Consider the following 12,427-nt stretch of genomic DNA (forward strand, 5'->3'; position numbering starts at 1 on the left):
GCAGGGGGGGAATAGGGTTGTGTTTGCCCTTGGAAAAAGATGAGGCGCCTCTGTACAGCTCCGCTCTCCTCTCAGCAGGCAGATGCCCGTGCCAGGCCAGTGCTGAGCATCCCTCGCCCCCAGCCCCTGCACCCCCGCGATTTGGACCCCCATCCCCCCGCCACACTCACCCTCCAGCTGCGGGGGGCAGTGGAAGTAGAACATGGCCCCACGGCCAGGCTGCCGCCCGCTGCCCAGCGCTGCGAGGGGCTTCCCTGCCAGACAGCACCGAGGGGTCTCCTGCAGACCTGGTGACAGGGAGAGAAAAGAACAGGTGAGGAGCCAGCAGAAAGCAGCCCAAGAAACTCCCTGATGAGCCCAGAGTCTGTCCCAAAGGAGGCAGAGAAAGTCGTGCCTAACGTTGCGTGCAGCGTGCTGCAAAAGCCAAAGGCAGAAAACTCCATGGTAGGTGCAGAGTGACCAGAACCAGTAAAAGTTTGTTGCTTCTTTTTATTTTTTCTTTTCCTCTTTTCTTTTTCCTTTTTTCTTTTCCCCTCCAGACAGCTGATCATCTATCTCCCATTCTTCTATCTACACATCTATCTATTTATCTATCTATCTATCTATCTAGTATTTCCTTTCAGAGCAAATAATTACATAAAATAATAATAATAAAAAGCTTACAGCTAAGAATGAATTGCTTTTAAAAAATCTAAACTATTTTGCCTAAAAGAAACAGTAATAAAACCTAAAAGCTGTCTTCTTTTAAAAGCATCCAACACACTGGGAGCTGCGTTCGGGTTGGAAACCAATGTCTTCAGCAACAACAAAAACTATTCAAATTTCTATGCAGTCATATAAGAAAATCCAGAAGGTAAATAAAAATAGTAATCCATACCTAAACCGAACAGAAGTAAAAATCACCAGTAAAATTTGGGGGTATTTTGCACTGGAATAAGGCGCTGTGAGTTGTTGGCTGCAGAGACAGAAGGGCTCTGTGGAGTTCTGGAAGTGGCCAGATGTCTTTATATCTGTCTACAGCATGCTCTGCCTCTCAGCACTTGCCTTTATAATCTCACGCATAATTGGCCTTAATCTGATTATTTCCAGCGCTGTCTACAGTGAGTAACTTGGATAGGTCTATTGGGCCCTACAAATGGCCCACGTGGTGTGTAGAGGAGAAAAAAAAAAAAAAAAAAAAAAAAAGATGAAAAGAAAAAAAAAACGTCATTTCTCAGCAAACACCAGGAATGCGAGGAGTAGCAACAAAATCCCATTCTTTTCCGAGTGTTCGCGCTCCGGGGCTCGGCGGCCCCCGGCGCCCCCCCAAATCCGGGGTGCCCCGGGGCTGTGGGGCTGGGGAAGGGGATGCAGCGCTCCGTGCAGTGCCGTGCTGTGCTGCTCCGTGCCGAGCCGTGCCGAGCTGTGCCAGCCCTGCCTGGACCCCGGCGCTGACAAAGCGGCGGCTAATTGCCGCTGGATGGGTTTTGGGGGGCCGCTCTGCACACGCCTTGCCTTTCCAAGCGATCGTACGGCAGCAAAGTTTGATTTTGTTCACAGCGAGGGGTCTCTGGATTTATGCTCGCTTCCCGTCTGCAAATGATATGCGGCGGGACCCTTTGCAATTACTTTTAAAATGCATCCGAGACATAGGCTCAGCGGAGAGAGATGGCCCTTGCCTCAGCCCGGGTGAAAATTAGACTTTAAAGTACCCAGATGAAATTTTCAAGTCAGGGACGCGGGATTGGATCAAATCACATAAACTGCAAAAAAAGCAAGTATAATGGCGCATAATTGGTTCTGTAATAGCATTACACAAGGATAATAGCCTGTTATGGCCCCCTGCACATTAAGTGCTTCCCTGGCGTAAAGCCTTTATGATATTAAAGGGGGAATATAATGATATTTTGGTTATTAAATGCGTGTAATTAATTTATGCACCACTGAAAATAAAGTTGGTATTATGACCCACTCAAGATGCATCAGAAGATGTAAGTCAGACAACTGTTGATAAGTTCTGGTGTCTATGTTTCGTCTAGACTGCTGATTTTATTTTGGAACAATTGCTTCTCCGGCAGACTACACAAATTTAATATTTTATAAACATTGTAATGTTCTGTGCAGGAAGGGCGAGCAAATCTACACAGGCTCTCTTAGATCTGATGGGAGTTTAAAGATGTAGCACGTTCATACCAGAGCAAAGGAGATGGATACAGACGATACAGGTGCAGAAGTAGAGATTTTAAAGAGACGATGTCTTTGGAAAGTTATTCAGTATATATGATCTCATTAAATAAACACTAATAAGCCTAGAAATATCACCTGCTCTATCTGCCTGTCACACTAGGCATAGACAGATCTCCCTAATGTATAGCCAAGCTGAAATTACGATTCAGTCTTGTAAAGAATTATTTTAGCAAAACAAGGCAAATCCAGAGAGCCAAACAGATCTGATCTTATCTTACCCATTCACCTACAATTTTAGCATAACAGTAATAGGTTTAGAAAGTTACATTCATACATGCTTATATATATTTATATGTATACACATACATAAGGGCTTTTAGGGAAATCTCTGTTTGACAACAAATATTGACTTACCATCCAGGCAAGTCTCTGAACTGCAAAGTCTGATACGAATCGAGCCGTCTTTTACAGCAGCACCACGCAAGACCAATGTTCTGAATCCGACCACACTCCTTAAAATAGCAGCACATGCTTTAGGTCAATTAACCTTAAAAAGAAGAACATAACCCAGAGGTACCGCCTGGATCTCCCCTGCCAGTCTCTGCATCCCAGCCTTTAATATCCATGCAGGGCCAGTACCACAGGATCCCTTTGCACAGAGACAGACAAGCCTTTTCCTTTCTCTGACGTCGTGGAGAGAGTGAAAGTGAGTGTTTTATCATAAGCACCCCTAATAAAATAATAATAACTTCATTACGGCACTCTTAGGCCTTGCTCTAGTCAGGGGGCTGCATTGCTCTTTTGGCTCCAAGACTCACTTTCTCCCGCAGTTTGAAGCCTGCAAGTTCAGCGCATTACGGGAGGCAGCGAGGGGGAAATGGAGCCCGGGGAAGTGCTCCAAGTGCTGCTTTTTAAATAGAAGCAGGAGGACCGGGAGCCGGTCGGCTCAACTTTCTCCCAAGGAGCAGCAGCTGCAAAACAAGGAGATAACCAAGCAATATGAAATCCCCCACCTCTCGCCACCTCGGTGCCTCTTTAATTTTAATGCACGAGGCGCGGGGTTGACGATAATTAAAAGTTGCCGCTTCGGAGGCTGGGCTCTGCCGTTCGCCGGCGGCCGGAGCCCGGAGGCGGCGGCTGCGGCGCGGTTCAGCACCCGGGAGAGCTCCGCGCCCGGCACGGCTCGGCACGGCTCAGCTCGGCTCGGCACGGCACTGTCCGGCACGGCATTGTCCGGCACTGCACTGCACGGCATGGCACGGTCCGGCATTGTCCGGCCCAGCATTGTCCGGCCCAGCATTGTCCGGCCCGGCACGGTTCGGCACGGCTCAGCCCGGCCCGCCGGGGTGTAGCACGAGGAAAGCCCCTTCTCCGCGGGCAGGAGCGCTGTCAGCGCCGCCGCTGCCTGTCTCCGTGCCCCCCTTTATAGAGGCTTTCCTGCTATGCTGGGACCCCCGAAAATAACTAGAAATCGCTTCGAGTCGTGGGCAGCGTTCCTCTGGTAGTTCCTCGCTCCTAGCTACCAAAGGGCAGGATTAAAAGCAATCCGAAGCATGAAATAACACAGAGGTGAGCTACTGTATTTCAGGCAGAAAAGCCTTTCTTTGCAAAGTTGTTAAAGTCTGTCCCATGCTTTCGCACTTATCATCACCGTCGTCATTGCCAGTGTCAGTATTAGGTAACAGGTCTGCAAGGAGAAGCCCGGTATAATTCTGGATGGATGTTTTGGTGATTGTGCCTGTCTTAAAGTAAAACTGCTCGTGTGCTGCTCACACAAACACATCTGTTCTCAATTTCCTCCCGTGACAGTAAAACCTAGCACTGGGCTGAGATATGCAGGAACTGAATGGACGTTTTCCTTCGGAGCTCTCAGCTTTGAGGGGATCATTCGTAACACTCAAGAAAGTCTGAATGGCTCAAGTTTGATGAAATGGCTCTCTTGTCTTTCCATGTCCAAACACTTCCTTTCCCATGATTCTCAATACCTGACCACAAAAAAAGCTAGTAGCTAAAAGGTTATTTTACCCTAATTCATGTGCAGTAAAATGTATTTTCCAATTAACCAAATTTGCCGATTTGTCCCGCTTGGACACTCTTATAATTTATAATGTAAAAGTGTTCTTTCTTTATCTAAAGACCAAGGTGACTGCTTTTAATTTTCTGTAACCTCTTTACACTTGATGTTCACCAGACTCATAATGTTAATTGGCTTCATATACGGATCATCAGTTTAATGAAGGAATAAATCCTATGTTGCTTTATGTCCCTCTGTTTTAACAATGATTGCTTTAATGAAGAATGTGACGTGTTTGAAATCAAAGCTGCAGGAGACATTAGGTGTTTTTTTTTTTCTTTAAAAAATTATGATTGAAATGCTTATTTAAAGCTAAAACAGATTTCCATATTTCAAAAGGTTTTATTTAAATCATTCTCCATGGAAAATACCAACACATTCTTCAGCAAGTAACTTTCTTTCTAGTTATGACTAGAGACTGAATAACACAGTTTTGTAACATAAACATCCCAATTAGGTTATTAAAATATCTCTGAGCTGATTTTATCCCAGTGCAGTTTTCATTCAGAGTTTAAGTAAAACTCCTGCTGAGTTCAAGAAGAGTTATGCCTGCCTAAATAAGGAGCATTTGAGTGTAACAAATACATCCCTTAGTCAGCCCACTGTGTTTTCATTGTTCACATGTAGATGAAGAAAAGTACAGGGGAGAAAGAATTGTCAGTTCACACACACAAGCTCTGGGTTGCTGTAATCTATTTCTCCCCATGGGGATTTTAGGATTTCGGGAGCAAGGGTAAAATGTAATGAAACATAGGCTCGTGTAAAGGTAGGTGACTGCAAATCAGAGCATCAATTAGGCCAAGCAGGAAAGCAGCAATTACACCGAACTGCATGTGCCGGTTATACTAGCTACAGCAGGTTTAAAACGTACAAAGCAAATGCATTCTGGTAATTGAACTTTTACATTCCTGGTCCCATTTATAATGAAAGTAACCTTTTTTCTTTTTTTTTTTTTTTTTTTTTTTTTCCCCTCTAACGGGGAGTACATATGATGGATATATTTTGTCTCATTTGAGAGCTTCAGTCTGGACCAAAACTACATGATCCTTAGATATGGGAACATGCAACCCAGAAGTGGAAAGTCTCTAATCAAGGCGTGGGACAGGATTGAGCAATCAATGGACTCAGATGGAAATTTCAGGACATGTCAGAGGAAGCGGAAGGGAGGGAAAGTTATTAGCTACAATTCCATACCACTGAGAAGTCATTCAGTATGCCAGGCCTGATCCCATGACCTGCTTGGTTTATGTCTCCACTAGTATTATACTCATTCAACGCTGGTCACACCAACATTATCACACCTCCCATCCCTCCCTCCTCCATGCCATTACTGTGTCTGAGAGAACTGTGCACTACCTTTCAGTGCTGCCTAGAACTATACCCCATGGCCAGCACCATAAAAACATGCAGAAGGCATGTTTTGCCCTCGCACTCCACAGAGAACTATAAAATACTCTGAGGCATCTTTAGAGGAACAGATGATTTGTCTGCCAGGAGGCCCATTCAATAGCAACAGTTCTCTATGTGGGGCTGTGCCTTCATCCAACCTGTGCTTGGTCCCCGTGCTTGTTACTGTTTGAAGTGACTCAGTAAAGGCTGGAACTATTCCAGGAGTTGTTGAGGCAAAACAACACTATTTTTCAAGGGGATTGTGTGTTTTTTTTTTTTTTTTTTTTTTTTTTTTAGTAAACATGTCATATGAAGATGCTTCTTCCCAGATGTGCTCTTTCCCACTAAAACGAGCCTTCTAATCAAGATTTGTGAGAAAAGACTTCCAAGGGAGCAGCTATAAGACTGAAAAAAAAGTAGTAGCAATACTTGAAGGTAGGAAAATGAGGTACAGAAAGACTGACAATTTCCTCAAGTTGTCCATAATAGACAAATACTGCAGAAGAGAGCAGTGGACTCAGAGTGTGTAAGTCAGTATCTTAATTGTTTGACCTTGCCTTTAGAAATTGTATTTTATTTTATTTTATTTTATTTTATTTTATTTTATTTTATTTTATTTTATTTTATTTTATTTTATTTTATTTTATTTTATTATTTCATTTCATTTCATTTCATTTTATTTTATTTTATTTTTCCTAGAAGCTGTTGCTCTGGCTTGCCAGAATCCAATGTTTTTTAAAATTCAACAGATTTTACGTAAATGTGGATGACATGATTATTGATACTATTTACCCTGGTCAAAGGCAGAAAAGTGATTTCCTATTGCCCAAAAGGTACACAGAACTAATAGAAGATTGAAAGCTATGGAGGTCAGAGTTAAAAATTGAAAGACACATGTCCTTATTTTACCATGGACTTGATAGTGTATCTGGAATTTTTCAGATGTTTGGAAAGAACTGGCCCTTGACCTATATATACATCACTCATACTATTGTTTATTCCTGCTTTGTTTAAAGGAAGTACTTTTAGGAACAGAAATATAATATTCTAAAATATATCCTGATCCATGTAAAGCCCATAAAACAAATACCTGCTTTTCAAAGATGATAACTATTGTCAGAAAACTATCTGTGATTTCTAAAACCCTGAAAACATCTTTCCAGAGACATGGTCTCTTTACTTCTCCATGACTCCTTGTGTGAACAAGACAGGAAAATTGGGCTTCTGGCAGAATAACCTTGCCTTAGATCTCTAGGTTAGTATGGAGATGGTCCAGCACCATGTTTATGATACTTAGATAGGTATTATGCTGCTGTCATGGCCTTGTTCCTCGCCAAGTGGGATAAACCCAAATCTTCATTTCAATATCAACAAGGTAAACCCGTGTGCTTATTCGATGAAATTCCTCTCCCCCTTTTTCTTCTTCTCATGATGGATGGGTAACAGTTTATATGTAACACCTCCTCAGTCCTTCAGCCCTACCCTTCTGACTATTCTTAAATTCAAGCCAAGTTCATTCCTGCTCTAATACTTAGTAGTTGATTTCATGGGAAACTAGGACTAGGCCTTTCTCCATCCAGATCCCTCTGGAGTTACTTCCAATGATCTGGATGCTCTGCACTAGAATATTTCTAATGAAAGGCATTGCTGCAATACTGATAATGGTATTCACTGATATCCAGAGGTTTGTTGATTCAAAGAATGAGATGGAAACATTTAAACAAGCTGAATATTACATGAATGAAGGAAAGGAGGAAATCATAATTTGTTCTTTGAGCTTATGAATTAGGCAATGCAGTGCCACGCAAAATTTAGAGGCAGGGTCATACAGCATTCCCAAAAAAATTCAGCTTGAGAGACCATCCATGCCATCTTTCAGCTCTAGTGTAATGAATCTTATCTTTCCCAACATATTTTCTTAAATCAGGACCACAAAGCCCTCCCTCCAGCCCTTCTGTGCCCTCTGTCTCAGTTTCTTACCCTAAAATCCAGGTCCTTTAACAGTTTCAGGCACTTTGTAGGACTTGGTCTACATAAGAATTAAGTCTGAAAGGCTTCAGGCAGAGCTTTAAACAAGAACAAGTTATCACACATCATGGTACTTGCAAGGTCACTACCTATCAATGAAAGAGGTGGTCTTTGTGGTCATATGTATAGATAAATAGCACACAGAAGTTCCAAAATGTCCTGATCTGAAGACAGTGTGTGGTGAAAAAGGCAAGGTAACCTTGAGGAGCACAAAGCTCTGGGCAGCTGATGGACTTCTTGTACCTACGGCTGGCCTTGCTCAAGAAGAAAGTGATATATGCATGAGCTGTCATCTGAGAAACAAGAGAAGTGGAATGGCCACGGTCTTTCTGTTAATCAATTTATTTACACTACCTGACTGCTGGCATTCTCTGGAGTTTATTTAGGATTTGCAATGTTCAAATGATGATTTATTTATTGAAATTTAGGTTTATTTTCTTGGCCTATCCTGAGAAAATTGCATTATATTTTCAAAGTTTACATTTATGTGTTATAGGTACATTTGATTTGCAATCACAAATGTCAGAACACATCTCTTTTTCAGCCCAAAACTAGAAGAAACCTGCTCAAAATACTTTTTTTTGAAGATTTAATGTTGATCTTTGAACACTGAAACTGTTCACAGAAAAAAAAAAACGCAAAAAAAAGCTCTTTTGACATTTTGTTCCAAAAATCATAAAACTTCTGAAAATGTCCAAAAGGCACTTGCAACGAAGAAAACGCTAAAATCACTTCAAATTACAAACGTAAAAATAATGTTGTTGAAATAAAAATAAATTATTATGAAACTCTGAAACATTTCAATGTGTAAAATGCTTCTTTTAGCTTTTTGTCAAGCAAAAATTATGGCAGCTGATTTGACTGCTTGACCCTGAACAGCCTCAGGTACCTGCGCCCAGGAGGAAAGCAGTGAGCAGTGAGTCACAAAGCCAGTGGTGCCCTGGGGTGTGACTCCACGCCATACTCTGTCCTGTCCACTCACCAAAGACTGCTGTCTTTGAAACAGCTTCTGAGCTGCTTCTGTACACATCTGTAAACCTTTTGGAGGAACCAGATGGGAACTTGGTGGCTGTGGGCCTGCCTCATGTGTAGAACATCACTGGTTGCAGCATCCTCCATAGGAGGGAGCTGGTGGGCAGCTGGAAATGGACACGGTGTGCAACCTCTGACTCCCATCCACCTGCACAGCAATTTTGAGCTCCCAAGGCTCTAAACCCTGTTTGAAAACATCACTTGGGGGCTGCTTGTTGCCAGGGTTGTACCAACTGGAAATCAGTCTTGGGTTCTACTCTGAGAGTGTAAAAAAAAAGGCTGGAAATGCAGCATCTCACAAAACGTACTGTTGTGAGTCAGAAAGACTTACTACAATAATAACTATAAATGATATTTGGAAGCAGGAGATTATTATATTCTGGGAGAAATAATCCTAGGAGACCTCAGGACATCTCAGAAGTGATATGGATGTATTATGATTTGCTGACCCATTTTCCACCAGAAAAACAGAAAGCAAAATTTTGCATAATTGTACAGTACCAACTGAAAATAAAATAAGTCAACTACTTTCATTTCACAAGCTAGGCAATTACCAAGCCAACCTGTGTGAAATTCCCAGGGTAATGCGTAAATGTAAATAGGTTCACTCAGGAACAGTGGATTTCTATAGAGTCTTGAGAATTTAGAAATGGTTTTGCATTGCCATAATCTTAAAAGAAAAGTGGGGTTTGTTTATTTTTTTGTTTGTTTTTAACAAGACAAAATCTTCGTAAGAAAATAAGCAGAGAAACTCTGTCAAAACCCAGTGTTAAAACTAAATACCACATTTAGGAAATGTAAAGTTACTCGGGATGGGAAGCAACAAGCACCACGCAGAGTTCAAGAAATGCAAAGTCTTGCACCTGAGAGGGAACAAATGACTCCTTTCACGCTACCTGGAAGACACGGAACAGAACCCATACTGACTTGCAGCTATAGTCACTGGTTTTACACTGCCTGACGATTCTGTCTAACCTGATAGTTCAAAGTTAACCACGCATGATTTCTGTGAGCGGGTTTGAACCAATATACTGGGACTTATGCCATAACACTGCTTTGTGTTATGAGGCCTGGATTTACAGCATCACCAAATCACAGTTTCAGTTAAAGGTCAATCAGTTCTCAGAAACAGGTCATTTTCCCACTTAGACACAAAGCTTTTGTTTTCAACAACTAAAACAGGCTGTGATCTAGCTCTGAATTAGGGCAGTTAATATCTGCATGAATCTATAACTGCACACATCCTTGTGACAAGAAGTTAGCAGTCCTTCTTGTTCTCTGAATAGCTTCTAGCAATAAAGCCTGTAAGAAGAAAGAAAACATTCAATTAGCTGCTTTAAGGCACAATTGTCTCATTCACAACAGGTCATTTCACACCTGCTAACTACTCTTGAAGGTGAGCTACACTCAACACCAGAAGGGGAGGAATGTCCTAGGTGTGACATATTTTTCTTCAAAGCCATTGAAATGCTTCCCTTGGAAGTGGCAATGTTCTCAAATTAGTCCTGAGCACCCCACCTCACTTACAGATAAGTAGCACCATCCTGGTTCATGAACCAGGAGGAAGGCTGCCTCCGTGCAAACTGGAGTGCAATATACACATGGGTGTGTATAAAAAGGAATCCACATGTGAAGTATTTGCATGTATGTATTTGCAGACGGTGCACATGGGATCTTAAAGCAGCTGGAGCTGGACTGGAGATGGTCTGGAGCGTTCAGTACCTGTGGGAAAGCCCAGGCACCCAGCTCTGCTCCTCACCTTTCAGGAGACAAGCTCCAGGACTATGAACCATGTACTACTTCTGGAGATCTTTTAAGTAAAACACCTAAATGTCACTTTTCCTGCAAGGAGAATGGGCCCATAGTAAACTCCCCAGGTAAAGCAGAGACAACTCAGCACACTCCTAACTGGGTGCCTCATATCATTTTAAAGGCCCGCAGAGCAGAGGCTTAGCAGCTGCTTACAGCACCCCTGTGCTCCAGTTTCCTCAGGCCTGGCACAGTTCAGTTATCTGAAAACAAATCACAAAGGAAACCATTCCTGACCAGTTCCTCCAGGCCAATCCCTTCTGCATCACAGCCATAGGACACCCCCAGCATAGCATACCTCTTCCTTGCTTCAGTGCCAAGAAGCACCTTCCTCTATTCCTCATGACAAGAGCACCACAGAAATCCCACTTGTAGAACCACTTGATCTACAGTGCACCACAGAAATCTGATCTCTTACAGATTTCTGCTCTTTACCATTAGCTCGCCCCCAGAATACACCCAGATCCTGCTTAGCATCCCATCGCAGAGGTGATTGGGCTGGGTTTGGTGCCCTCCCCACCCCATACAGTAATGAACGTGACTGTGTGCACCTCACTCACCTGGACCTCTTCAGTTCCAAACCTCGGCCATCCTCTGTGTCATGGCATCAAGTGTAACCCTGCAGCTTTAGCATGTGGTTGCATTTTCTTCCTAGCCATCATCTCAGAAATGGATCTCATAGTCTCTTTCTGCCTCTGAAATCCTGCTTTCCATGTGCCTGGGGGAGTAGAACATAAGTTGTGTTATTTACCAGAGGAGAATCACACTGATGTTGTGCAACTGAGAGGATACAGATGCCCATGGCCTGACAGAGACCTAAGCCAGCAAACCTCAAGCTGTAGAGCTGGATACACGACCAGAATGGCAAAATGGGGACCCTGCTTCCAGCCACCAGCTGAACCAGCGCAGACAGCCCTACGTGTGCTGTCACCATGGCTTTGGTGAGGCCTGGAGTTGGTGGCAGTGGAGATGCTGCAAGGATCTCACTCCTTCATTGCAGGGCTCTCCTATGCATCTCTCTGAATTTGGTTGTCTGAGGTGTATCACCCTGCATATAAAACCTGCAGTCATTCTGTTTTGTTTCAGCTCTCTACAAGGTGAGCTTGTCAGGGCCAGATATGCTCCTCATCAGTACTGGTACAGTGTTTATCAGAGAATTTGCTCCCAATCTTGCTGTCTCTTGGTGCTGCTGTGATGGAATGCGAAGTAACAACACAATCTGTGCCACCAGTCCTGCTTCAGACAGTCCATTCTGAAGACTAGCTACACTCCCTTCAAACCCCTAGCTGTTGCTTTTTGGCACACCACCTAAACATGCCATGTTCTGCTTGTTACATTTCTTTTCTGGAATTCTTATTTATTTCTGTTGACCAATATCAAGAAAATGCATCCTTATTCATAAATAAATAAATAAATAAATAAATATTTTTTTTAAAAAAGCAGCAGAAAACTTATGCTTAATTGTTATTCTAATTACCAGTTCCGGTGCAGTGTAAATTTTTTCCCCTGGCATTATTATGAACCTCATTTCCTTACAAAGTCCAGGATAAACAATTCCAATATATTTTGTTTTAATTATCAGGGTTTAATGGGGCATAATGAGACTATGTTGAGTGGCGCAGAAAAAAATAATAATTTAATGTGTGCAAAACTACTGAGCTCTCCTAGCTTGACTGTGCATATTTAACCTATTGTGGTGCAGCACTGTGTTAACTAATATTCAGTGTGGCCATCATTTCCTTATTAATTTTACCTGTGTTTCAATGGAAAATTTGCCTTTTTTTTTTTTTCCTGGCATCTAAAACACAAAGAAACCCATTAAGATATCCTGGAAAAAAATGGATAATTCTCTGAGATGGCCAGTGAAAGATGCAGCTGCTATGCAGCTTATGGTTCTATAAACATTTGTCATGTTACGGAATGCCGAAG

General features: G+C 42.5%; 1 protein-coding gene across 3 annotated transcripts in view; it reads right to left on the bottom strand.

Annotated features, from left to right (window-relative positions):
- Window positions 1-2,848, bottom strand: part of DRGX (dorsal root ganglia homeobox) — a 45,396-nt gene extending 42,548 nt beyond the window's left edge. For 2 of the 3 annotated variants that reach the window (XM_032190778.1, XM_032190775.1), the window contains exons 1-2: window positions 878-1,142; window positions 171-287 (exon numbers count right to left, since the gene is read on the bottom strand). In XM_032190778.1, the coding sequence (XP_032046669.1) occupies window positions 171-204 (34 nt within the window). In that variant the 5' untranslated portion in view covers window positions 205-287; window positions 878-1,142. Of the gene's footprint in view, window positions 1-170; window positions 288-877; window positions 1,143-2,580 lie in introns of those variants that run through there. The other variant, XM_032190776.1, reaches the window with a different exon arrangement.
- Between the last annotated feature and the right edge of the window lie 9,579 nt (window positions 2,849-12,427).

The sequence above is a fragment of the Aythya fuligula genome, chromosome 7 (genome assembly GCF_009819795.1).
Source record: "Aythya fuligula isolate bAytFul2 chromosome 7, bAytFul2.pri, whole genome shotgun sequence".
NCBI classification, from domain to species: domain Eukaryota; kingdom Metazoa; phylum Chordata; class Aves; order Anseriformes; family Anatidae; genus Aythya; species Aythya fuligula.